General features: G+C 42.1%; 2 protein-coding genes across 3 annotated transcripts; one reads left to right on the forward strand and one right to left on the reverse strand.

The window, feature by feature from the left end:
- The first annotated feature begins 4,067 nt into the window (after window positions 1–4,067).
- LOC124001467 lies at window positions 4,068–8,941 on the forward strand. Of its 2 annotated transcripts, XR_006832785.1 has the most exons (3): window positions 4,068–4,407; window positions 7,706–8,463; window positions 8,546–8,941. XR_006832785.1 is itself a non-coding variant. In XM_046308238.1 (2 exons), the coding sequence occupies exons 1-2, from the start codon at window positions 4,334–4,336 to the stop codon at window positions 8,406–8,408; spliced, it is 777 nt and encodes a 258-aa protein (XP_046164194.1). In that variant the 5' UTR covers window positions 4,068–4,333; the 3' UTR covers window positions 8,409–8,941. The 2 variants fall into 2 exon arrangements, 1 of the variants encoding a protein (XP_046164194.1); XM_046308238.1 differs by having other exon boundaries at window positions 7,706–8,941.
- A 2,882-nt stretch (window positions 8,942–11,823) lies between these two features.
- LOC124001468 (E3 ubiquitin-protein ligase ZFP91-like) lies at window positions 11,824–18,421 on the reverse strand. The gene is made up of 12 exons (XM_046308239.1): window positions 17,583–18,421; window positions 17,135–17,166; window positions 16,890–17,003; window positions 16,634–16,676; window positions 16,435–16,539; window positions 16,200–16,289; window positions 15,903–16,025; window positions 15,347–15,397; window positions 15,095–15,173; window positions 14,724–14,838; window positions 14,423–14,522; window positions 11,824–13,239 (listed from the first exon to the last, which is right to left on the reverse strand). The coding sequence occupies exons 1-12, from the start codon at window positions 17,978–17,980 to the stop codon at window positions 12,165–12,167; spliced, it is 2,325 nt and encodes a 774-aa protein (XP_046164195.1). The 5' UTR covers window positions 17,981–18,421; the 3' UTR covers window positions 11,824–12,164.
- Between the last annotated feature and the right edge of the window lie 7,716 nt (window positions 18,422–26,137).

A 26,137-nucleotide genomic window follows, 5' to 3' on the forward strand; every position in this document is an offset into this window, starting at 1 on the left:
CACGCTAAACCAGTTCTATGGGACATTTTGAGGATTAAATGTATTAACTAAAATGTCAAGACGTTTTATTCCTTCCAAAATGTCAGATGTGTCTCGACTTGCATCATTCAGGTATGTTCCAAAGTGTAATACTACTTCAATACTCCAGGTGACATAGTGTCCAATTCACAGAGAAGCCATTTTGGCTTATATGGATTTATATATTTTTTTTCAACGCAGTTGAGCCAAAACTACGCCCCGTTATTCAGCGCAGAGACAGTGGCCTTCCAAGGTAACAATTAGCTGCCTACCGTAATGCAGGCCTATTATTAACATGTTTGCCCATGTATTTATTTTCAGAGTTTGGATGAGTTGTAAAAATGTCTCAGAGAACTCTGCTGAATTCCCACAATTGAAGGTCAGCTAAATTAACCTAGGCTACTTAACGTTACTATACGGACATGTTCCTTATTAGCGTCATTTCAGCAACATTAGCGTCTCGCCAGCAGCATTAAGACTTACAGCGTTTCCGCTTTTGCCTTCAAAATCAAAGTTTGCCGTAAAACGCAATGTGTATGATAACGGAAAAAAAATGCAGCTTCACATTGTGCATAATATTAAAATGATGTTTCACATGTAAAACTACATCAGGGAAAATTTAATCTTGTCACTATTTTACCCATGCAACAGAAAATAGCAATTGACTGGAATACATATTTGACTTTAGAGGAAAAAGTTTACTACCTGTCTCACCTAAAGACTCAGTAGTGTCTCTACTAACCGAATATGCTTAAGTTTGCAAGGGTACTGTGTCCTACAGGCTGTTGCTAGCTTTTTACTCTGCCCAGTTCATAGCCTCCTATGCAATTCCCTGTATTGGACTGTCTACTACCTGTCTCAGCTAAAGTGGGGTGGAAAACACTCAATAGTGTTGATTTTTTTTACAAAAAGCTATGTCATAAGAAGTGTTGCTGGACCTTTAGCAGGTCAAACAGCTAAAATGGGGTGCCTGGACACTACGGTTCAAATATAGCACAGTGACATAGGATGCATATAGTATATTGTCATACCCAAATACTGTGTAATGCAAAAGACAACTATCTTACAATCTTCCTTTTGGTGGAAACTTAAGAAAAAAATAAAACATACAATATGTTTATTTAGAAAATCAAGAGAGATGCAAGTAAATTAGGTCCAAAAAAGTATACTTTATTCCTAAAATATTACAATGACGTTATTAATTAATCTAATTGATCATCAACAATTACACAGGTTTCAAATTAGTTTCAAGTTCTATTGTCACGTGCACGAGTACAGTGAAATGCTGACTTGCTAGCTCTTTCCCAACAATGCAGTATTCAAATAACAAATAGTATAAAGTCTTTTAACACACAAGAAACAAGAAAAAGATGAGAAAGTAATCTATATACAGGGTCAGTACCAGGGACACTGGCATGGTTAAGGTAGATAGGTACATGTAGGCAAGGGTAAGGAGAAAGTGACTGGTAGCAGGATAAATAATAATAACATTCAACATAGCAGCAGCATAAAGGAGCCCGAATACGAGGTTGGGTTTGCACCTACCAGAACTTGGCGAGCTGAAGCGAAGTATATTTAATCCCTTAAATATACATTTGCTTGCAAAACGAGAAAGAATTTGCAATATTATAGTTTGTCCCTCTTGAGACGCAGCAGCAATAACATTGCCATAACACTTCCTCAAAATATTCCTATTCAATCAAAGATAAATACAGGCTTTAGTCGTGGGTGGGGGTGCTGGTGTGTACGTGCATGGTGATGAGTGTGTGAGTGTTGGTGTCGGTGTGTGTGCAGGAGTATCAGTACGTGCATGTGTGTGTGTGTGGGTAGAGAGCCCTAAGTGGCATATAGTGCAGATAGTCAGTGCAGATAGTCAGTGCAGATAGCTGGCCATCCTCACCCACAGTCTATTTCCTAGCTGTTCAAAAGTGTCAGTGCCTGGAGTCACCATTATACTCAATGAACCTGATATACACATTCTTACATAACATTAATGCAATAATCTTTTTTTCCCTGATTATTCATACAAAATCTCATATTGTTGTGAATGGATTCATTGATGTTATATCCAAATAGGACTGCTTACGTGAACAAACACACATACAGACTACAACTACTTCCATCTACTCCTCTCTTCACCATACTGAGCCGCACCAAAACCAAACCCTTAACCTACCCCTTACCCACAACCGGGTTCGTGTCCTAACCCCAATCCTGCGACTTACCCTGAACTGGGTTCGTATCAAAATCCCCGACCCTACCCTCCCCATACACTCCTACATCACTCTTTGCCTTCTTTGAGCCCACCCGTCTTCATTCATGTTTTGTATATTCTGATGTTTTGTTTCCTGTTTATTTGTCTTTTCATTTCTATAATTGTAGTGACCTTGGGTCCTTGAAAAGCACTAAGCATTATCATTATTATCATCATCCTCTACCTGAGCTTTGAAATTCCCACAATGATTCCAAAATTCATATTTCAGAACAATGTCCACAAACCTTTCCATGTAATGCCAAATACTGTAGAGACAGATATTTCTGTTGTGCGTGAAGAATGACCTCCATTTCCTTCTCATCCTGCTTTATGGAGTGCATTATTTTAACACTCAATGTAATACTATTGCGAGCACATTACTTTCTTTTTCATTTGTATTGCTATGGCCATTCAAAGTTCTTTTAAATTCACAGGTATTATTAAATATTTTAAAAGCCACCAATTGCTTGCTATTCTAGGTACCTTAGGCAGAACATCAATATTCTCAGAACAGACATTCTGTAACTGTTGGCTAACAAAAGAACAAGAAGCACATAAATACAATGTGATCCTCCAAATGAGATTTTACAAGATCAAGGTGCACATCAATTTAGTGGTGGGTGGGTGTGTGCGTGGTGATGAGTGTGCGTGTGTACAGTACCAGTCAAAAGTTTGGACACACTTACTCATTCCAGGGTTTTTCTTTATTTTTACTATTTTCTACATTGTAAAATAATTTTGAAGACATCAAAACTATAAAATAAACACATATGGAATCATGTAGTAACCAAAAACGTGTTAAACAAATCAAAATATAGTTTATATTTGAGATTCTTCAAAGTAGCAACCCTTTACCTTGATGACCGCTTTGCACAATCTTGGCATTCTCTCAACCATCTTCATCTGGAATGCTTTTCCAACAATCTTGAAGGAGTTCCCACATATGCTGAGCACTAGTTTTCCTGCTTTTCCTTCACTCTGCGGTCCAAAACATCCCAAACCAGTCTTTGCTCAACAAAGTGATATTAGAATATATAAGTTATCCTGTATGAGCTTTTGTGACGAATACATTACATTGTTACAGGTGTCAAGCTTATGGGCATGTGGCAGCAGTGTGTAGGAGGGGGGTTCCTATGTGTGAGAAGTGTGCAGAAGCACATGAGACAAAGGAATGTGTAGCATTGGGGAAAGTAGTGGTATGTGTTGATTGAAGGGGTGCCCATGGGGCTGGGAATCTGAAATGTCCCGTGCGAGAGAGGCAGGTTGAGATTTCCTGGGTTAGAGTAGTGCAGAAGTTGTCATATGCTGAGGCAGTGAAGAAAGTAGAGGAAGTCGGGTCAAGGAATCCTAAGAGGAGTGGTGTGAGTAGTAGATCTGTACTAGTAAAGAGGGACAGGCCAACAAGTGATATCTTTAAGTAAGATTGGATTTTTTTAAATGTATAGCAATGGTTATCAACTGTACTGCAGGGATGGAACGTAAAGTCGCAGAACATTGAGGTTGTGGCGGCAGCTACAGAGAAGTATTTGGGTGCCCTAGACTTGACATCAGAAGAGTTACAGGGTGTCTTAAGTGGTGGTGGTGACCCTTCCTTTCAGGTTGTTGGCCTGAAGTAGGACTAAATAGATTTGAATAGTGGAGTAGGGAGGTGTTCTTTTTTGTTGTTGTGTTTTTTCAAATAAAGTACAAGGGAGTTGTACTCCAGTCTAGTAGGTGGCGGCAATGCATCATTAGCTGGATGCCAACCGCCGTTAAACCTAATCGAATAAGAAGTAGTAGTACGCGGGGAACTTTTATTTTGAAGTTTTTCGAAATTCGGTGACCCAGAGGTGCTTACACTTTCAGTTGGATTAGCAAATTGTAGCTACAACAACAGAACTACAACAATTCATAAATGTATTGAGCAACAAACACCTTCATACTGAGTATAACTGCTAGTTCAATCAAACATAAGACGCAGACCGCAATTTGTGACTGGATTAAAGCGAAAGAAGGACGAAGAGACGGAAAAATATAGATACTAGTTAGCTAGCTAACGTAAGGCTAGCAGCAAGCTGACACATGAATTCTCTCGTTGGCTATGGCGTGTCCTCTGATTCTGACAGCGATGGGGATATTGGAAACAACAACAAGAAGTAAGTTACAATTCAGGAATACAATTGAGCAAATATTTATTTGTGGAAGAATCATTGAAAAGATAGACGTGTGTTCCATAGAGCTCGCCAAGTTGTCCTAAAACCAGTTACCTCTGATTCGTTCAGACCGAGGTAAAGTTGGTTTTATATTCACACATGGACATTCTTCAAAAGCCATTTACAAACGAACTAATCATGAACTAATTCACCGTTTGTCACATAATCATTCAACTAGATATGATGTATTCTATAAATGTCCAGCATACTTTTACAATCTTTTTTTTTAACTGGAAAAATTCCAGTTTAGATTTGATAGAAATACATAATCTATTAAATGCAATTTAAAGCTGTATAAATCTATAACTCACCGTTTGTCACAAACATCAAACTAGGTATGATTTATTCTATAAATGTTTAGCATACTTTTACAATCTTTTTTTTTTTTTTTTTTAAATGAAAAATTCCAGTTTGGATTTGATAGAGGGCAGCTTCATATATTACCCACAAAACACCAGTCTCAACGTCAACAGTGAAGAGGCAAACGCAGAGATACAAAGAAAAAGCCATGTCCAGTGTCTGTGTTCTTTTACCCATCTTAATCTTTTCTTTTTATTGGCCAGTCTGAGATATGGCTTTTTCTTTGTAACTCTGCCGAGAAGGTCAGCATCCCAGAGTCGCCGTGTTCTGCTGGTACTATTTAATGAAGCTGCCAGGTGAGGACTTGTGAGGCATCTGTTTCTCAAACTAGACACTAATGTACTTGTCATCTTGCTCAGTTGTGCACCGGGGCCTCCCACTCCTTTCTATTCTGCTTTGAGTAGTACACATCGTTGTACGAGATCTTCAGTTTCTTGGCAATTTCACGCACGAAATTGCCTTCATTTCTCAGAACAAGAATAGACTGACGAGTTTCAGAGGAAAGTTCTTTGTTTCTGGCCATTTTGAGTTGTAATCGAACCCACAAATGCTGATGCTCCAGATACTCAAGTAGTCTAAAGAAGGCCCGTTTTTTGTTTCTTTAATTAGAACAACAGTTTTCAGCCATGCTAACATAATTGCAAAAAGTTTTTCTAATGATCAATTAGCATTTCGAAATGATAAACTTGGATTAGCTAACACAACTGGAACACAGGAGTGATGGTTGCTGATAATGGGCCTCTGTATGCCTGTGTAGATATTCCATAAAAAATCTGCCGTTTCCAGCTACAATAGTCATTTACAACATTAACAATGTCTACACTGTAATTCTGATCAATTTGATGTCATTTTAATGGACAAAAAACAAGGACGTTTCTAAGTGACCTCAAACTTTTGAATGGTGGAGTATGTTATGGTTCACTCTTAGTTATCCTCATCTCCACTGTGGAATGTCCATGTTGATCCTCTTGATCCAACCACCTGCCTTTGTTAGTCAGACCTGACCCCTTCATCCTGTAGTTTTTTCCTGTAATCTAATTTAACATGACTGAAGATGCATAATTTTATGCCAGGCCCCTTCTAATAGGGTATAACAGACTCGTTAGAACTTTGACCACATGCCCTCTAGACTGAATTTTTACTTAAAATGAAAGTTGTAAAAGTATGCTAGACATTTTATGGAGTAAATCATGCGTAGTGTGATGTTTCTGTGACAAATGGTGAATTAGTTATTGATTTATATTGCTTTAAATTGCATTTTATAGATTTGATGTATATCTATCAAATCAAAACTGGAATGTTTATTCAAAACTAAGGTTGTAAAAGTATGCTAGACATTTATAGAATAAACCATCTCTATTTTTTTCTGTGATAATCAGTAAATTAGTTATTGATTTTTACCATTTTAAATGGCTTTTGGCGAATGTCTGTTGAATGTCTGAATGTGTGAATATAAAACAGTCTTTACCCCGATTTCGTTTAGCCATTCCTATGGGGAAAGAATAGGGTTTGTGGATAAATGCAGAAAATAAGGTTAACTCAGGTTTAGGAGATCTTATACGATTTGTTCTATGAGCTAGTATCAGTCAGTTTTATTTAATTGAACCTTTTATTTTATCAGGGAGTCCTATTGAGACCAAGATCTCTCCGAATTACATCAATAACAGAAAATACACACATCAAAACATATACACAAAATGCAAGCAGAAATAAAGACACGGTCATAAAAAACAAACGCATTAATCAGTAATAAGGTCCTCAATCAGCTTTCTGAATTGCCTTCGAGGCACCAAAACATTATTTTAAGAACATTTTAGAAGATAACTAAAAGCTAATTCACCTAATTCCGTAGAGACCAAAGGAATTTCCTGGGTTAACCATCCCTGAGACCAGATGTGGTAACTCGTATGTCTGAAGTTTAGTGAAGGGGTTAGGTACAGTGGGACTTTTTGTAAAATAGCTTTTATAAACGAAAACATAGCAATGTATCAACCTACGTGACATCAAACGAGGGCCAGCCAACTTTCTGGTAGAGAATGCAGTGGTGAGTCCTAAAGTTGTCGGGCCGTATAAAGCGCAGTGCGCTATGATAAACTGCATCTAACGGCTTTAATGAAGTGGCAGCTGTGTTCCTATAGATGACGTCGCCAATAGTCTAGGACCGATAGGAACAGCATCTATTTCTATAGAAGAATCCCGTTTTTATTCTCCGCTTCTGCACTAATTTGTCGATATGCTTTTTGAAAGAGAGCTTCTCATCTATCCAGATTCCTAGATATTTGTAAGCCGGGACACGAGCGATATGGGCACCGTCCAAAGTACATATGCTTTGATCATCAGAGTTATTTTTATGCTCTCTAGAGAAGTTTAGTTTTACCTGCATTCATTACTCATTTCAGGTCAATCACGTTTTTCTGTAGTACAATGAAGGCAGACTGTAGTTCAGACAGAGCCTTCTCAACCGTGGGGGCAGTAGCATACCCAACACCACAACACCAACACATCATTGGCATATTAAGTGCAGGTTGTAATTGAATGTAAACAGTAAAAAGTACAGGAACCAAATCGACAACTGCGGGACAACTTCTTTAATACCCGGGAAACCTGATTTAACACCGTTAAGTAGATACACATGACGAGTTATTTTTAAACCAGTTACACGCAGCCTGGTCTAGACCATTTTGAGGAAAGCCTCTGGATTAGCAGTGAGTGATCACAAATATGGAAAGCCTTTGACAGGTCAATGAAGAGGGCAGCACAAGGTTGCCTTTTATCCATACAGTTAACCGCTAAAATATTTGAATCCTTTGTTAATTCTCGGTTAAGATCTTTACACTACAGCTAGTATACCAGATCATTTATACATGTTGTTTATTTGAAGGACTGAGAGCAAGGTGGATGGAGAGACCCAGAAGAAGGGCCGCAATTTCCTCCTAGAGTCCGAGTCAGCCTCCAGTGAGTCAGACTGTGACTTCGACCCAGAGGAAGAGGGGGACCCCGTATCTCTACTAAAACCTAAACGCCCTCCTCCTGCCTGTATGGCACCCCCCTCTGAGTCCCGGACCCCTCTCTTCCCCGCACCCGCTAGTTCCCTCTCCCACAAACTCCCCCCTCCACCCCTCGGGGCCTCGTCCAAGAGTGGCGTATTCGCCAACCCCTTCAAGGCGCAAGCCGACCAGAAGCTCAACGTCTTGCAGAAGCATGTCCCTCTCACTCTGCTGGCCCGGCCCTCCCAGATAGGAGGCAAGAGGATGTGCGTGGCGTACAGGAAGGACGGACGCTGCAGGTTCGGGATCAAATGCAAGTTTGCCCATGACAGCGACCTCCAGAGCTCCATCATTCCCAATGACTATGACCCCCCTGCGGGTGTCGATCCCAGATCGGAGCAAGCTGACCCCAACGCGGGGGGCTTTTCATACATGGGTCGCCAGAACTTTCACCACAACCAGGGAGGAGACCCTGAAGAGGAGGGTCAGCAGTCTAGGAAGAGGAGAGTAGGGCTGAGTAACACCCTAGTGCCTCCTAAAAGGTCCATGAAGAATTATGCAATGCAGAGGAAGAGAGAACAGGTCAAATTGAACTGAGTGACTTGCAAAGGGATACTGTCAGCAGCAAGTGTGTGTGTGTGTGTGTGTGTGTGTGTGTGTGTGTGTGTGTGTGTGTGTGTGTGTGTGTGTGTGTGTGTGTGTGTGTGTGTGTGTGTGTGTGTGTGTGTGTGTGCGTGCCCCCTCACATCGTTTTAGTGTGTGACAGAAAAAGTGGAATGTGTTCCAATTTTTGTACCCTTATTACTCCCCCTCGTGGATGTAAAAGGAATTGACTGGTGTAAAATAGGGTTTAAACTTCTCCCTACCTATGATTACATCACTGTAATGGAGTGCGCAAGTGCAACCTTCTGTTTAGAAGAGAAGATAATCAGACCACAGCCAGAGAGCATTCTATAGGATACCTATAGCACACTTCCAAACTTCTGTTCAGTCCAGTACATATACTTCAGATTGGTAGTTTCTACATGAAACGTTTTTTGTAGTTTCATTGAAAACGTATTCCTTTCTGTAAGAAACTGTCCATTGGAAATATGAGCTACAATTTATCATTGTTAAATAAATGCTTAAAATGTTTAACTTGTGTTTGTGATCACTTACTGATGAATGGGAATAGGAACTGGAGATACGAATAAAGTTATGGATCGAGTTTAGGAAAATGTAGAATTATTGATTTTAAACGGTTTTGCTTTGATTGGAGAAAGATTGAAAGAAGAGGCAGCACAGTGTTACTTTTTTGGATCAGTTGCAACCCACTCCGGCATCAGTCACAATGGAAGCACACACACTTAGCTCCTGCTTTTTTGGGATGAACCCTCAATATCGATAACATCCAAAAATGATCAAGGTTGTCACAAGAAGCAGGACAATCAGTAACAATAATGTTTTTATTTTACTAAGGCACCTTGGCTGACTGACTCCCAGCATTCTCTGCAGTGATTGTAAAGTTGCTCTTGATCCAAGCATCTGCTAAATGACTAAAATATAACATGTAAATGTACTAGTAGTGTAGACAGTGTTGAGTTAGCCTGGGCGCCATGTCTTCTTGGTCTGACAATTCCACAAGCAGTTGGCTAGAGAGCAGAAACGCTCCTTAGCCTCCTCGGAGCACCACTCCTCTAAGGAGTCCAGAGAGAACAGGGAGGTGCAGAAGCGCTTCAACAAAAAGGTCAGAGGTCAGTAACACTTTTTTTTTTTTGTGAATTTTCTTTAATAAACACGAGTTAAATACTGGGATTGAGACAGACAAAAGGCATTACAGAACGACTCTTCTGATCCTCACTCGGACACTCATAAGTCACCTAATAGAGATAAGACCTACCAGCTCCAGTGGATTGTGGGAAGCGGGTGATGCAGTTTTTTGTTTCTTTACTGATTTAAAAGCACCTGCACACTAAGCTTGCCAAGTATCACTTGTGTTTATTCAGCTTACTGTACATATTAAATGGATTGGATTGTTATTTACTCTGTGAACAGAGCTGTGTCGTGCAGTGAGGACCAGCGTGTGGACAAAGGACACCAGTGCTCACCAGCACGGCCCTGAGGAACTAGTGGATGAAGAGGATCTCTACAGGAAGGTCTGTAATACCTGTGGACACGAACTATCCTATGAGAAGATATAGCTTAGTGTCCTTTAAACCTTATCTCGGGGTCCCACAGGGTGAGTTATTTGTGGACCACTGGTAGACGCCGGACACGAAACTGAGATTCAAATGACTTACGATGTACTTGACCCAATTCCTTGCTGAAGCAAGGAGGCAGGCCTTCCTGAAGTCTTATACATGCCATACACAATGTGGCCACAAGAGGGCAGACATACATGAACATTCCTCTACATGTTGTGCTGCTCAGAAGCTGGGGATAGCTGTCATACTACAACATATCAACTTAATCATTTGCCTTTTATATTGACCATTTAAGGTAATATGTAGAAGGATCTATGAAAAATGTGATAATGTTTTTAGTTGGATTACTGTGGATAAATAAAGCCAGGATTCAATCTAGAGTGGACCGTGGAAGTTCTTGAAAGTGGTTGAAGTCATTTCCGATTGAGCCGACATATGCAGCATTTACATTGAATTTGTGATTTCGGTGACCTCTGTAACATCGCCATAAACTGCCATAAGCATCTCATGCCTGATCTACGGGCTTGATTCGATCAGATCAAGTGATAGCCGACACCCGCTCAGCTGGTGTTTCGGTGGTGTAACTGCGTTAGAGCTGTCGAGTCAGTGAGCAGCTGCTCGCGGGGTCATTTTCACGAAGACACACCCGTCCCACTTAGATGTTCAGACTGAGAAAGTGTAGAGGGTATATAGAAACAATGAGACTCGGATTGAAAATCATTCAACAAATTTGAGAATTTCTATCAACCTAATCATGGTTCGGGCTAGATCAAGTTCCAGTGTTCGAACTTGTAAACAAGGCTGCACGGGGATTTCTTTCAATGTGACTCTGTGCAGCCAGCGTCAACTCTTTGTATAATGCCGCAAGCCGCTGGTGGATTGGACAGCTATAACGCAGTTCCAACACCGCTATAAGGGTGTTGGCTAACACAGATCTGATAGAATCTAGGCCCTAATGTCATTGCATACGGGTGTTTTGTTCCTGTTTTCTTTGTTTGCCATGGAAAATTCAGGACTGTAGTATTGTGATACTGGTATCATGAGAACCAGCGAAGGAGGGGCTCATTGTAATGGCATATTGGAACAGAGTCAAACACACGGGAACAACGTGTTTGACTCAGTTCCATTCCAGCCATTACAATGACGTCCTGTGTGAATTTAAGTATGCTATAATTCTATAATTCTCTTTCGGGGGAGGAGGAGGAGGACCTGAGTCCTAGGACCATGCCTCAGGACTACCTGGCATGACTCCTTGCTGTCCCCAGTCCACCTGGCTGTGCTGCTGCTCCAATTTCAACTGTTCTGCCTGTGGCTATGGAACCCTGACCTGTTCACCGGTCGTGCTACCTGTCCCAGACCTGTTGTTTTCAACTCTCTAGACACAGCAGGTGCGGTAGAGATACTCTGAATGATCGGCTATGAAAAGGCAACTGACATTTACTCCTGAGGTGCTGACCTGTTGCACCCTCAACAACCACTGTGATTATTATTATTATTTGACCATGCTGGTCATTTATGAACATTTGAACATCTTGGCCATGTTCTGTTATAATCTCCACCCAGCCCAGGCAGAAGAGGACTGGCCACCCCTCATAGCCTGGTTTCTTCCTAAGTTTTCGCCTTTCTAGGGAGTTTTTCCTAGCCACCGTGCTTCTACATCTGCATTGCTTGCTGTTTTAGGCTGGGTTTCTGTACAGCACTTTGAGATATCAGCTGATGTACAAAGGGCTATATGAGTACATTTGATTTGAATAAGCCCATCCTCCTATAGCTCCTCCCACCAGCCCCTGATGAAAACACTAATCTAGCACACAAACACAGAAGGCCAGTTGATGGGTATAGATGGCTACATCACTTTATGTACAAAGGCAATAACTCACACACAACTGCCCTGATGCGGGTAGATCTAAAAAGCTACCAAAAGTTACTATAAATACATATTTCTGTGATCCTATATATTTCAAATGATGCCACAATACATTAGGAGGGACATAGCTAGACCTCTCCCTTAATTAGTCTTTCCACATCGTTCGCAGTTTCCCCTAACCTAAATCCAGACTGAATCATGTTATTTCACTTTCCTAATTAGTGATAGTACAGTGAAACAGAGCTGAATTCAGTTTGAATTTCCAGACTAGTCCCCCCCCCCCCCCAACCCACGCAGACTAGTCTAGATAAGTACATGTTGCATGTGTACTTCTGTGGCATCAGTCAAGACATCCCCCTCTTCTACTCCATCTCCCTCTCCGCCCCCTTCCCAAACTACCTCTCCCTCCCCTACAGTCTCACACTGTTGAAGGGTGTTAGGGGAAGGAGAGGAGGCAGAGGGAACAGAATCGTCCAGAGTGTAGCTTTCGCTACAACCCACAGTGGTCGGGTCCTGAAGCTGAATGTCCTGAGGTTGTGGTTGGACCTGGGCCATGAGAGGGAGGTTGGCATTAGAAATATGGGAGCTACTCTGGAGGGTTTGGAGTTGCTGGGGGGTGGCTAACATTGGGATCTGCTGGAGATGGGTCTGTGACCCGTCGACGTTCTGGAAGGTCATGTGGAGAATCTGCGGCTGCTGATTCTGCTGATAAGACTGCAGGGTCATTTGCTGGAGCTGGTGGGGCTGATGCTGCTGGGTTACCACCGAGCTGGAATGAAGGGCCAATTGCTGGATCTGGGCCTGCTGCTGCTGCGACTGCTGCTGAACAAAATGAAGGGGCATCTGCAGCTGGAGGGTGTGGTGGGGTTGCTGCTGGGTGTCGGAGGGCGACGGGGGGTCGATGGGAGACAGGGCGATGGTTAGGGGCATCTGCATGGCATGGAGGCCCTGGTCCTGACTCACTACTACCACCTGGTGGCTGACCTGACTCATCTGAGCTACCTGTTGCCCCATGTGGGTCACTTGTTCGCCCACTTGGGTCACCTGCCCCAGCGGAGCCACCTGCTGCCCCACTTGAGTCATCTGCTGGGCGGGCTCCAGTCGTACCAGCTCCCCCTGGTTCCCGACAGAACCCATTCCAGAGGCCTCCAGCAGGGAGGCGGGGGTAGTGATGAGGGCCCCGGCGTTGGCCGCCAGGGCCTCGGCGATGAGCACCTCTGGGTGGCTCTTGGCCTTGTGGGCCACCACACTGTCCTTCTTCTCAAACTTCTTGTTACAGATGGAGCAGGAGAACTGGTAGGTGGCATCAGCGTCGTGCTTCTTCATGTGCCAGTTGAGGGAGGCCTTCTGGCGACAGGTGAAGCCGCAGATCTCACATCTACAGGAAGTGAGGGCGAGTGAAGTAGAATGTAAGAGAGAAAAGGAGGAGGGTACATTCAGGGGGTCAGATGAGGTGCAGGCAGGTGCAACATTTACAGCTGAAGTCGGAAGTTTACATAAACTAGTTTAATGACTCCAACCTAAGTGTTTCAACCACTCTAAAAATGTCTTGTTCACAAACTATAGTTTTGGCAAGTCTGTTAGCACATCTACTTTGTGCATGACACAAGTCATTCTTACAATTGTTTACTGACCGATTACTTCACTTTATCACAATTCCAGTGGGTCAGAAGTTTACATAAACCAAGTAGACTGTGCCCCTAAACAGCTTGGAAAATGCCAGAAAATGATGTCCTCTGGTCTGATGAAACTAAAATAGAACTGTTTGACCATAATGACCATCGTTATGTTTGGAGGAAAAGGGGGAGGCTTGCAAGCCAAAGATCACCATCCCAACCGTGAAGAACGGGGGTGGCAGCCTCATGTTGTGGGGGTGATTTGCTACAGGAAGGATTAGTGCACTTCACACAATAGATGGCATCATGAGGAGGAGAATTATGTGTATATACTGAAGCAACATCTCAAGATATCAGTCAGGAAGTTAAAGCTTGGTTGCAAATGGGTCTTCCAAATGGACAATGACCCCAAGCATACTTCCAAAGTTGTGGTAAAATGGCTTAAGGACAACCAAGTCAAGGTATGGTAGTGTCCATCACAAAGCCCTGACCTTAATCCTATAGAAAATTTGTGAGCAAAACTGAAAAAGCATTTGTAGGAGGCCTACAAACCTGACTCAGTTACACCGGCTCTGTCTGGAGGAATGGGCCGGAATTCAACCAACTTATTGTGGGAAGCTACCCGAAACGTTTGACCCAAATTAAACAATTTAAAGGCAATACACCCAATTAGTATTTGGTAGCATGTAAACGTCTGACCCACTGGGAATGTGATGAAATAAAAGCTGAAATAAATCATTCTACTAGTATTCTCCATTTCACATTCTTAAATAAAATGGTGATCCTAACTGACCTAAGACGGGGAATTTTTACTAGGATTAAATGTCAGGAATTGTAAAAAAACTTTTGTTTAAATGTATTTGGCTAAGGTGTATGTCAACTTCAACTGTAAATACATGGAATTAATGAACAACCAAGTAAATGAGGTTGGAGATGGAAACTCACTGCAGTGGTTTCTCTCCGGTGTGGATCATGCGGTGCACGGCCAGATTGTGGGAGCTTTTGAAGGCGCGGGCGCAGAACTCGCAGATGTAGTCCCTCTGGTCTGAGAGAGGGAACAGAGTGAGTTAGCAGTAGCTCAACACAGAATACAATGACAGGTCAAGCGCTGGTTATGTGTGATTATATATATATATATATATATATATATATACAATGTACCTGTGTGTGAATGTAAATGTTAAATGAGGATAGTGAGACATAGTATTCGGTGTGGGTGTATGTGGATCTCTCCGTGTGTGTTTACCTGTGTGGTGCTTGGCATGGCGAAGTAGCTGTTTCTGCAGCCTGAAGAGTCTTCCACAGGATGGGTGAGGACATACAAACTTCTTCTTCAACAGGTGCTGGTACTTAATATGGTGCTGGGAATTACAGGAAAGAGAGAGTCCGAGAGAGATGAAGGATGGAGGAAAAAAAGCTAAATACTATTCACCAGTGTTGCGGTCAATTCCATTTCCACACCCAATTCAGGAAGTGAAATTGAAATTCAATTGCATGCATTGAAAAAAATTCTGAATTTTAAAATCGACCCCAACCCTGTACGTGCACAACGCAATCTTAGAATAGCTTGGGTGCTTAATCGTCACCATGACGACCACTACAGTTGCTATGGCAGACCTGCAGGTAGCGAGGGTGAGCCAGGACTGTGCCACACCCCTCCATCTCACAACGCACGTACTGCACCGGGGGCTTCTTTCTGTGGGGGCGGGACATGACAGAATTGTCAATCATCATGTATGTCAGAGGTGAGGGTTTGGCTTTTATACATATGATTTCACTAATGTTTTGTTAGTTGACTGTGAAAAAAAGATCTATATATATATATATATAAAGCGTATTGTTGCAGTTGAACAGCAATGTCAACTTTACCTTCTTTTCGGGAGCCGGGGACTTTTATCATCTTTCCTTCGCCTGCCTCTCCTGAGGGAAATGGAGAGAATAAAAGAAGTTGGAGAACTCTATTCAAGCAAGTAGTTAAATCAAGAGACCAAACCAAAATGTCCATTAACGTGAAAGAAGTCTGCCCTTGCACACCCTTCCTTTAAAGTCTGCCCTTGCACACCCTTCCTTTAAAGTCTGCCCTTGCACACCCTTCCTTTAAAGTCTGCCCTTGCACACCCTTCCTTTAAAGTCTGCCCTTGCACACCCTTCCTTTAAAGTCTGCCCTTGCACACCCTTCCTTTAAAGTCTGCCCTTGCACACCCTTCCTTTAAAGTCTGCCCTTGCACACCCTTCCTTTAAAGTCTGCCCTTGCACACCCTTCCTTTAAAGTCTGCCCTTGCACACCCTTCCTTTAAAGTCTGCCCTTGCACACTCTCCGTTATGGATTTAACAATGGTGGTAACACCAGCCACTTCCAAAGCTTTTAAATACATGATGGGAGAGTGAAAGTACACACTTTGGGAGAAGGTTGGGGGGGGCTTACTTTCTGGGCACATCCCCCTCTCCGAACTCATTCTCCAGCTTCACATCTGTGCCCTCTATCTTGATTCCTGGCTCCTTCTCTTTCTGTCTCAGAGGGGGTTTGCGCCGCGGTTTGGGGACATCCCTGAGAGACGGAGGATCCATTTGGAAGGTCATCAGACAGGTCACATGGGTAAAACGAACATTTATATGCACGCACACACACCCCTATTCACAAAAAGGGAATAATTCATTGAAGCTGACATACACACACTCACAAATGGAATGCATTACGACAGACACATATACACACACACACCTAGTAGTCTCAGCCTCTGGGTTGTAGCTCTGGTCGTTGAGGTCATCTCTGAAGGGAATGTCATCTTCACTGCTGATTACCTCCTCCCCACTGCAACAACCACAGTGCTCAAACTCAATAGCCTTACACACACACACACACAATGATCCTACCACACCTCCACTAGCTAAACATTTGTGGACCATTGCTTATTGCCTATTCTGATCAACACACACTGCTGTCTCGCCAACATTACCTCTGTGACCGTGGCTGGAAGCTGAGGTCTTTCGGGTCATCTTGGAAAGGAGGCTCATATTCTCCTCCCAAGAGAACATCTTCCTCATTCTCCTCTTTTTTCTCACTGAGGCGAGAGGTGGCAGTGTTACTACGGTAGCACAGAGAGACAGCCCCAAGCCCCTCTCACACACTGAGTAAGAATGTGTGTGTATACTCACATCCCAACTGTCTTCTTTTCGACTACCTTTGCCTCCACCACCACTGGAAAAATAAATCACATAATGTCAATACAACAATTACAATTTAATTGGGCTTTTCAGGATCCCACATTCCTCTCCGTCTCGGAACGGCCCAACCCCCACAGAATAGAGGTAACCGACCAGAAATCGAACCCCAGGTGTCCATGCAACCTAAGACCTTGTTGGCCCCACCCAGTTTAATCCCAAACACAATTTAGCTGGTTGGTGTGCCTACCGGTTGGGGTGTCGGTGCCAGGCTCACTCTTGCACACAGGTTTGGCGGACCCCCTTGTACCCCGGGCAGAAGGGGCCTTGGCACGCACCTGAGCATTCTGTGAGTAAGGGGGGGCTGGAAGGGGCAAAGTGAGTGCCATCATACACACCTTGAATTAGAACACTGCAAACAAGTCTTATTTGTTTGTTACTGTAGACACACATCTGTCTAGTTTTATCAAGCAATGTATGAGGGTGGTCACCTACCTTGAACAGTGGGTTTCTTTGGGTCCCCTGAGCTGCAGAGAAAGATAGTTATCAAAATAGTGAACTTCTCTGCAAACTCTGTTAATCTAGCTATGTGACATCATCATGAGTTGATGTGGTTCAAGACTGCTACATACAGGTCACAATTTGACAAAAACCGCTTGCACCAGGAATTAGGAGAGAACAGGTAAAGTACATTAGACATTAAAACCAGGTATTACCCCTCCCTATTACTCGTCCCTTATATAAAAAGGAACTGTGCTGGAATACGTACATTTCAGAGAATACAATTAGCAACAGTGCATTCAACCGGTTTTATGGCATTAAAATGTTGATAAGCAAACTTTGCTGGCTAACAATTTCACAGACATTTAAAGATGTTAAGTGTATTGCAGAGGACACGGCTATATTGCAATGTATGGTGTACTAAAGGCGTATACTAACGTACTCATGAGCTTGACTACTGTCGTCATTCCCGACCTCTTCTGTACTCTCTGCTGGAGCTGCGGAGGAGGCATTTTTCCTGGGTCGTGGACAAGCAGCCTTCCTCCGGCGGTTTACGGCTTTGTCGGGGAACGATTCTTCTGCATCGTCACTCTTCTCGCTCTGCAACCAAGCTGGTACCGTTCGTGTAGACCGGTCTCGTAACACTCGTCCAGAACTCGGAGTGCCTGGTGTTGCTCCATTCGTACACGGCGAAGGAGAAACCCCCTTCTTCCGGCCGACTCCGCGGTCTCTCGAAGTCCTGCGTGGGGTGACCGCTGCACTTGAGGTCGGGGATTGGACCGTGGCCTTGTCGTCTTCGGGCTCTTCCCTTTTATTGTTATCGCCGATTTGCGGCTCCATCACCGCGTGTTCCTGGTTCCTACCCTTTTGCCCCGGATCGTATTTATGACTTTCTCTGATACTGTACTGACAGGAAAAAAATGATTACATTTGATACATCGATCAAACGCTTGGATTGCAAGCTAAAGGCCGTAATCCGACTGTGACATAATTCACAGAATTCGGGCCTTGTCCGCAAATTATAAGCATTAATTTATTGATCAATAATAATAATAAATAAAAAACTTTCTTAATTCTTACTATAATAATAAACCAATATCCATTTTTAAAGAACCAGACACGATTTTGCATTCTTAAAGCTATAGTAAACCTAACTATTTGCACGGGCCATGTCGCGTTACCACTTTGCTGCGTCTCCTTTAAGCCAAAATAAAACCAAGGTTAAATGCATAAGCAACATATTCTTCAGCAGTTGCACACGTTCGCAGCATCATCACCCCAAAACCTATATATACAGACCACATAGCACGTGTTGGTCCCATCCCGAGTGTTTACAGATCTGTGAAGTCGGACAGCAGGAGCTGTGCAAAGAGTCCGCACGCACAGACAGCCTTCCTAGTCATGGGAAATGTAGGCTGAGTGCAAACATCATATATGCTATTTTATCTGATTTTATTTTGAGTGTAAAGTCTAACACAAAGTACGGTGAATGTAAGAAGCGTATATTGTGTTATCCAGTCCTTTCTTTGTAAATGATACCATGTTTTATTATTGTATGTTTTTCAGGTTTTTTCGCCACAAGATGGCTGTGTAGCCTTAAGTGGAACGACTTTTCTAAAATGAGTGGGTAGCAGACAGGGGGGGCTGTCCGGAAGCCACGACCAACAATCTCTCACAGTCTTACGTCAGAATTAGACGTTCATCAAACATATAACATTTCAAATGTTAAGTTTAGGCATTAACTCTGAATGGTTAAGGAAGGGTTAAAGACTTAAAACAAACATATCAAACAACTTTCTATTGCTGGATTCAGACTTGCAACCTTTGGAATCAGAGGCGGATGCTCACTGTTGACCCTAGTGGCTAGTTTCCAGGCAATCTCCCTAGTGACTTGTATCACTGGTGACCTGGCTGACCGCAACTACCTGGCCTACACCCTCTCAGCCATTCACTTTCATTCATTTTGTAGTACAGTATTCCAATAAAAACATTTTTCTTTGGTACATTTGCTTGTTGTACATATATTTCTTTTGACAGTTTGTTCATATACATCTTTGTAATTTATCAGTCGAAAAAGGGTTCATTTATACAATGTGTATTACACTTTAATACAGTGAATTATAAAGCCTTTATGCTGGCTTCATCTCTAATGACATATGTCATTCTCATTCCAGTGATGTAAAATTTTCTTATTTAAAGGTCATATGCAGACGTTTTTATCTCTATATCAAATAATTTCTGGGTAACAATTAAGTACTATGATCGTTTCAGTTAAAATGGTAAAACATTAACAAAAATAGCTTCTTAGCAAAGAGTGATTTCTCAAGCAAAAAGGTTGCTAGGACTATCTGGAAGTGGTCTGAGTGTGGAGGGTGAAACCGAAAACTAGCTGTTATTGGCAGAGGGGTTTGGAACTCTATTTCTTATTGGTCTATTAATTAATTTACCACCTGGTGACATCACCAGGCAGGCCCAAACTCAACCCCACCAGGTTTGCCTGTTGTTCAATTTTATTGATTTTTTTTCATTGTATTTACAGGAATGTCCCTGTATTGATGTGTAATATTGTTATTATTGTTGCAATACAAATAAAGTACAAATCACGTTTTTGACTGCACTGGATCTTTAAAATGGACTTTCACATTAAATGTATTTATTTAATTATATATTAAACATGAACAAAAAATAAAAACATTGAAATATACTGAGAGGAGTACATACACTCAACATAGACGGGTATTATACGTCAAAAGAAAATGTACATTTGTCAAAATGTTTGGTATGTACTGCATTTTAGTTTATACATTTTCTGATCATTTCAAAATAATGTTTCAGTTCCACCTTAAACATCTTAAAAAGCGGTTTGTTCTCCACCCACTTCATCTTCTGAATAATCTTCCTAGAAAAATAAGTAAATTAACAATTGAATCGGGGTCCATGTCAGTTGGGGTCAAAATAAAAACATAATGTCAGTATTTTCCAAGGAAACATTAAAAGTGGTTTCCCTTAAAATAAACTATTCTAAATCAATCCAAAATCTTCTGAGATGAGAGCCGACATGCACCTGTTGGAGTGTTAGATAAAGGGCTTAATAGCACCACTGGGCTGCGGTGTTGACTACCATCTTTATCACTATGCGGCTTTGGTAACCGGTCGGGAGAGAGAAATCGGTATGATGCTTTTCAACAAAGGGCACCTGTTGGAATGCTGAATGGAGGACTCACCTTTCTACATTTCACAGCCACTTGGTGGCCTGTCAATACAATATAGAATTTTTGGAGTGGCACGCTACATGCTGCTGATTCTGTGCTGCCTCCAGCCTCCAGCCGTGCTTGGGCACAGGCTGACCTGGACAAGAATTTGGCCCTGGTAGTTTATCCACACCAGCCCACATCACTGCACACACTGCCAACTTTAAAATGGTTTATGAGATTGAAGAACACATTGGGAGGGATCTTAGACCATTCTTACATAAATCATATTTTCAGATCCTTGATATCCTTCATCTGCAATTATGGACTGCCCTCTTCAACAAGGACGGACATAATGACCCCAGGCAGAGGCCGGTCTGATGCCCCCCCTCCTACACTTTTTTTAATGGGTTTTATAGTAAATACATGTAATTTGACTAAAAATGTATTACATTTGAGTGTGCCATTAACACAACCAAACATGATGTTTTCATCTGATTTGTCAAACAAATCACTTCATGTTTATCCCAAAAATTCCAGCATCCGAACAGTGCACTGTGCACCTGCCAACTTTCCTTCAATTCGCAAGTGGCTAATACTATCTCACTGGAGAAAGCATCCGAGCTAACTAAACAGCGGCCCTCTGTCTCACTATATGTAGGGTTGGGGGGCCGTACTGTCACAGATTTACACACATAATATTACGAATTGGCCTGAAACCACATTGACCTTAATTTTTAATTATTATTACAGGGCTCAAGACTAACATTTCCCCCTGGTGCCACTGCCTTTTACAGTTGGTGGCATCAGCCCATGATTTGGTTGGACCCAAATCATGATTTGGAATCATCTTATAAAGTCATTAATAGTGCTTTATTAAGAAGTATAATAAATAGACTACTGATTCAAGAAATATGTTTTCATCTAACACGTCCAAGCAGGAATGCATGGTTCAAGATATTTTGATGGGCAACTTAATTCAGTGATTGAATTTGTGATGCATTTTGTTGACAATTACACTATAGTTGCTATATTTTACTGGCGAAATAGGACTCCAGAATGTCCTGCAATTGCATTTTTAAATGTTATATGATCAGAACGCATTTTTCTCTCGAGCGCATAGGGAGAGAGGAGAGTGGCTCCGTCATCATAGCAGCAGCCCCCAGCAAGGGCACAGGCACATTGGGCAGGGCAGACACTTTCATTACAGGAATCATGAGGATATTTCACTTTACTGTTTGACCAAATCATGGTTTTAGCCTCCCAAAAAAGAGGACGTTTTGAGTGAGGTGACAATGTAGAATATGCTCTTTCTACGTTAATAAGCACCCTTTCCGTTTTTAATGATCCTGGCTGTCTAACTGATGACACAGTCAGAGCAGGTTTCTTTGCTGATGTTTGACTTTGAACGTGAGGCTGAGGTCATACAAAGTATCAGAAGAACCCGTTCCAGCCCATCTTGATAAGGGGGCCGGATGTTGCCGACGGATCAGGCAAAGGTTCATTATAGATTTATTATTATTATTCGACCATGCTGGTCATTTATGAACATTTGAACATCTTGGCCATGTTCTGTTATAATCTCCACCCGGCACAGCCAGAAGAGGACTGGCCACCCCACATAGCCTGGTTCCTCTCTAGGTTTCTTCCTAGGTTTTGGCCTTTCTAGGGAGTTTTTCCTAGCCACCGTGCTTCTACACCTGCATTGCTTGCTGTTTGGGGTTTTAGGCTGGGTTTCTGTACAGCACTTTGAGATATCAGCTGATGTACGAAGGGTTATATAAATACATTTGATTTGATTTATAGATTAGTATAAAATAAAAATGACAAAAAAATCTTTACAAAATGCATCTTAACAAATGTCATATTTTGTATAATTTATTTTTATATAAAAAAAAACATTTTGTGAGTGACAGAAATTGTCTAGCCGATCTGGCATTTGCCCCATTGCCCCATTGTCAATCTTCCCCTGTGTGTAGGGGTTTGGTTAAGTTAAATTAAATCTCCAAATTGATGTACTAAAAGAGACAATATCTAATCCTGATTTACTTAAATGCACTACAGGGTGATGTACATGACTCAGTTTTCAACAATGTCTTTATTCCATTTTTCCTGTTTCTTGTTGCTAAATTTGGGACTATGTACACAGACAGTTATTGTCTTTTTCCACATTTTGTTTTGTTACAAAGTGGGAGTAAATTTGATTCAATTGTCATTTTCTGTAATGCCAAAGTGGGAGAAAGATTATAATATTTGAAAAATAAAACGCTAGTATATTTTGATTAGATAAGTATTCACCCCTCGAGATAATACATGTTAGAAAAACACCTTTGGCAGCGATTACAGTCTTTTGGGGGTAAGTCTCAAAGAGCTTTGCACACCTGGATTGTACAATATTTGCCCATAATTCTTTAAAAAATACTTCAAGCTCTTTCATGTTTGTTATTGATATTTGTTAGAAAACCATTTTATTGTCTTGCCATAGATTTTCAAGCCAATTTATGTCAATACTGAAACTAGGCCACTCAGGAACGTTCAATGTCGTCTTGGTAAGCAAATCCAGTGTAGATTTAGTTATTATCCCGCTGAAAGGTGAATAATGAATAATTGAAAAAGTAATAAACTTCTTACACAAATAATAAGGAAAAATAAACAATTATTTGTTACTTCATAAATGTTCTGCATTTCAAGACTCTAATTCTTATTTTAACTAAGTATAACTGTCATCAGATGTTCATTTGAAATATCCCTGTGTCTGTTGGATTTTGTCTGTGCTTAATTGTATACCATTTCTTTTATCCTAAAAAGAACTCCCTCGTCCTTGCCGATGACAAGCATACCCACAACACGATGCAGCCATAACCACGTGTGAAAATATGAAGAATGGTACTCAGTGATGTGTTGTATTGGATTTGCCCCAACCTGTTTGCCACAAAAAGTTAATTTCTTTTCCACATTCTTTCCAGTATTACTTAAGTTCCTTGTTGCAAACAGGATGCATCTTTTGGAATATGTGTATTCTGTACAGGCTTCCTTCTTTTCACTCTGTCATTTACGTGAGTATTGTGGAACATCTACAATGTTGTTGACCCATTCTCCGTTTTCTCATATCAAAACTATTAAACTTGGTAACTGTTTTAAAATCACATTTGGCCTCATGGTGAAATCCCTGAGCAGTTTTCTTCATCTCCAGCAACTGAGTAAGAAAGGACTCATGTATCGTTGTAGTGTCTGGGTTTATTGATACACAATCCAAAACCTAACTGTCACACCCTGACCTTAGATATCTCTGTTTTCTTTATATTTTGGTTAGGTCAGGGCGTGACTAGGGTGGGCCAGCTCCCCATGCTTACCGTGAGGAGCGTGTGACTGGTCAGACATTGTGTTACGCAGTGATGCGCACGGTGTCTCCGGTTCACATTCATAGCCCGGTGCGCTCTATTCCAGCTCCTCGCATTTGCCGGGCTAGAATGGGCATCCAGCCAGGACGGATGGTGCCAGCTCAGCACTCCTGGTCTCCAATACACCTCCTTGGACCAGGATATCCTGCGCCGGCTTTGCACACTGTGTCTCCGGTGCGTCTGCACAGCCCAGTGCGTCCTGTGCCAGCGCCCCACACTTGCCGGGCTCAAGTGAGCATCCATCTAAGACGCATTGTGCCAGCTCTACGCTCCAGATCTCCAGTGCGCCTCCACAGTCCAGTACGTCCTGTGCCTGCTCCCTGCACTCGCCCTGAGGTGCGTGTCTTCAGCCCGGTGCCACCTGTACCGGTACCACACACCAGGCCTCCAGTGCGCCTCTACAGTCATATGCCTCCTCCCCGCACTCGCACTGAGGTGCATGTCTTCAGCCCCACGCACCAGGCATCCAGTGCGCCTACACAGTCCAGAGCTTCCGGCGACCATTCCAAGTCCAGAGCTTCCGGCGACAGTTCCCAGTTCAGAGCTTCCGTCGACAGTTCCCAGTCCAGAGCTTCCGGCGACCGTTCCCAGTCCAGAGCTTCCGGCGACAGTTCCCAGTCTAGAGCTTCCGGCGACAGTTCCCAGTCCAGAGCTTCCGGCGACAGTTCACAGTCCAAAGCTTCCGGCGACAGTTCCCAGTCCAGAGCTTCCGGCTACGTTTCACAGTCCAGAACCTCCAAAGACGGGCCACAGTCCAGGGTCTCCGGTGACGGGCCACAGTCCGGGGTCTCCGGCGACGGTCCCCAGTCAGATGTGGTTCTAACCCTCTCTTTAACTGATGTGGTTCTAATCTGCTATTTAACTGATGTGGTTCTAACCCTCTCTTTAACTGATGTGGTTCTAACCCTCTCTTTAACTGATGTGATTCTAACCCTCTCTTTAACTGATGTGGTTCTAACCCTCTCTTTAACTGATGTGGTTCTAACCCTCTCTTTAACTGATGTGACTCTAACCCTCTCCTTAACTGATGTGATTCTAACCTTCTCTTTAACTGATGTGATTCTAACCTTCTCTTTAACTGATGTGGTTCTAACCCTCTCTTTAACTGATGTGGTTCTAATCTGCTATTTAACTGATATGGTTCTAACCCTCTCTTTAACTGATGTGGTTTTAACCCTCTCTTTAACTGATGTGATTCTAACCTTCTCTTTAACTGATGTGATTCTAACATTCTCTTTAACTGATGTGGTTCTAACCCTCTCTTTAACTGATGTGGTTCTAATCTGCTATTTAACTGATATGGTTTTAACCCTCTCTTTAACTGATGAGGTTTTAACCCTCTCTTTAACTGATGTGATTATAACCTTCTCTTTAACTGATGTGATTCTAACCTTCTCTTTAACTGATGTGATTCTAACCTTCTCTTTAACTGATGTGATTCTAACCTTTTCTTTAACTGATGTGGTTCTAACCCTCTCTTTAACTGATGTGGTTCTAACCCTCTCTTTAACTGATGTGACTCTTAACCCTCTCTTTAACTGATGTGATTCTAACCCTCTCTTTAACTGATGTGACTCTTAACCCTCTCTTTAACTGATGTGATTCTAACCCTCTCTTTAACTGATGTGGTTCTAACCCTCTCTTTAACTGATGTGGTTCTAACCCTCTCTTTAACTGATGTGGTTCTAACCCTCTCTTTAACTGATATGGTTCTAACCTTCTCTTTAACTGATGTGGTTCTAACCCTCTCTTTAACTGATGTGATTCTAACCTTCTCTTTAACTGATGTGATTCTAACCTTTTCTTTAACTGATGTGGTTCTAACCCTCTCTTTAACTGATGTGATTCTAACCTTTTCTTTAACTGATGTGGTTCTAACCCTCTCTTTAACTGATGTGGTTCTAACCCTCTCTTTAACTGATGTGACTCTTAACCCTCTCTTTAACTGATGTGATTCTAGCCCTCTCTTTAACTGATGTGATTCTAACCCTCTCTTTAACTGATGTGACTCTTAACCCTCTCTTTAACTGATGTGGTTCTAACCCTCTCTTTAACTGATGTGGTTCTAACCCTCTCTTTAACTGATGTGGTTCTAACCCTCTCTTTAACTGATGTGATTCTAACCCTCTCTTTAACTGATGTGATTCTAACCCTCTCTTTAACTGATGTGGTTCTAACCTTTTCTTTAACTGATGTGACTCTAACCCTCTCCTTAACTGATGTGATTCTAACCTTCTCTTTAACTGATGTGATTCTAACCTTCTCTTTAACTGATGTGGTTCTAACCCTCTCTTTAACTGATGTGGTTCTAATCTGCTATTTAACTGATATGGTTCTAACCCTCTCTTTAACTGATGTGGTTTTAACATTCTCTTTAACTGATGTGGTTCTAACCCTCTCTTTAA

Source organism: Oncorhynchus gorbuscha, linkage group LG17 (genome assembly GCF_021184085.1).
Source record: "Oncorhynchus gorbuscha isolate QuinsamMale2020 ecotype Even-year linkage group LG17, OgorEven_v1.0, whole genome shotgun sequence".
Classification (NCBI taxonomy): Eukaryota; Metazoa; Chordata; class Actinopteri; order Salmoniformes; family Salmonidae; genus Oncorhynchus; species Oncorhynchus gorbuscha.

What these genes read in the sequence shown, in the direction of transcription:
- LOC124001468 (XM_046308239.1), bottom strand. Translation starts at nt 17,980, where the DNA reads ATGGAGCCGCAAATCGGCGATAACAATAAAAGGGAAGAGCCCGAAGAC. An exon ending in AAAGAAACCCACTGTTCAAG is followed by an intron (nt 17,004 to 17,134) that starts GTAGGTGACCAC and finishes TGCCCCTTCCAG; the next exon opens with CCCCCCCTTACTCACAGAAT. An exon ending in GAGGGGGATGTGCCCAGAAA is followed by an intron (nt 15,398 to 15,902) that starts GTAAGCCCCCCC and finishes CATTTCCCTCAG; the next exon opens with GAGAGGCAGGCGAAGGAAAG.
- LOC124001467 (XM_046308238.1), top strand. Translation starts at nt 4,334, where the DNA reads ATGAATTCTCTCGTTGGCTATGGCGTGTCCTCTGATTCTGACAGCGAT. An exon ending in ATTGGAAACAACAACAAGAA is followed by an intron (nt 4,408 to 7,705) that starts GTAAGTTACAAT and finishes GTTTATTTGAAG; the next exon opens with GACTGAGAGCAAGGTGGATG.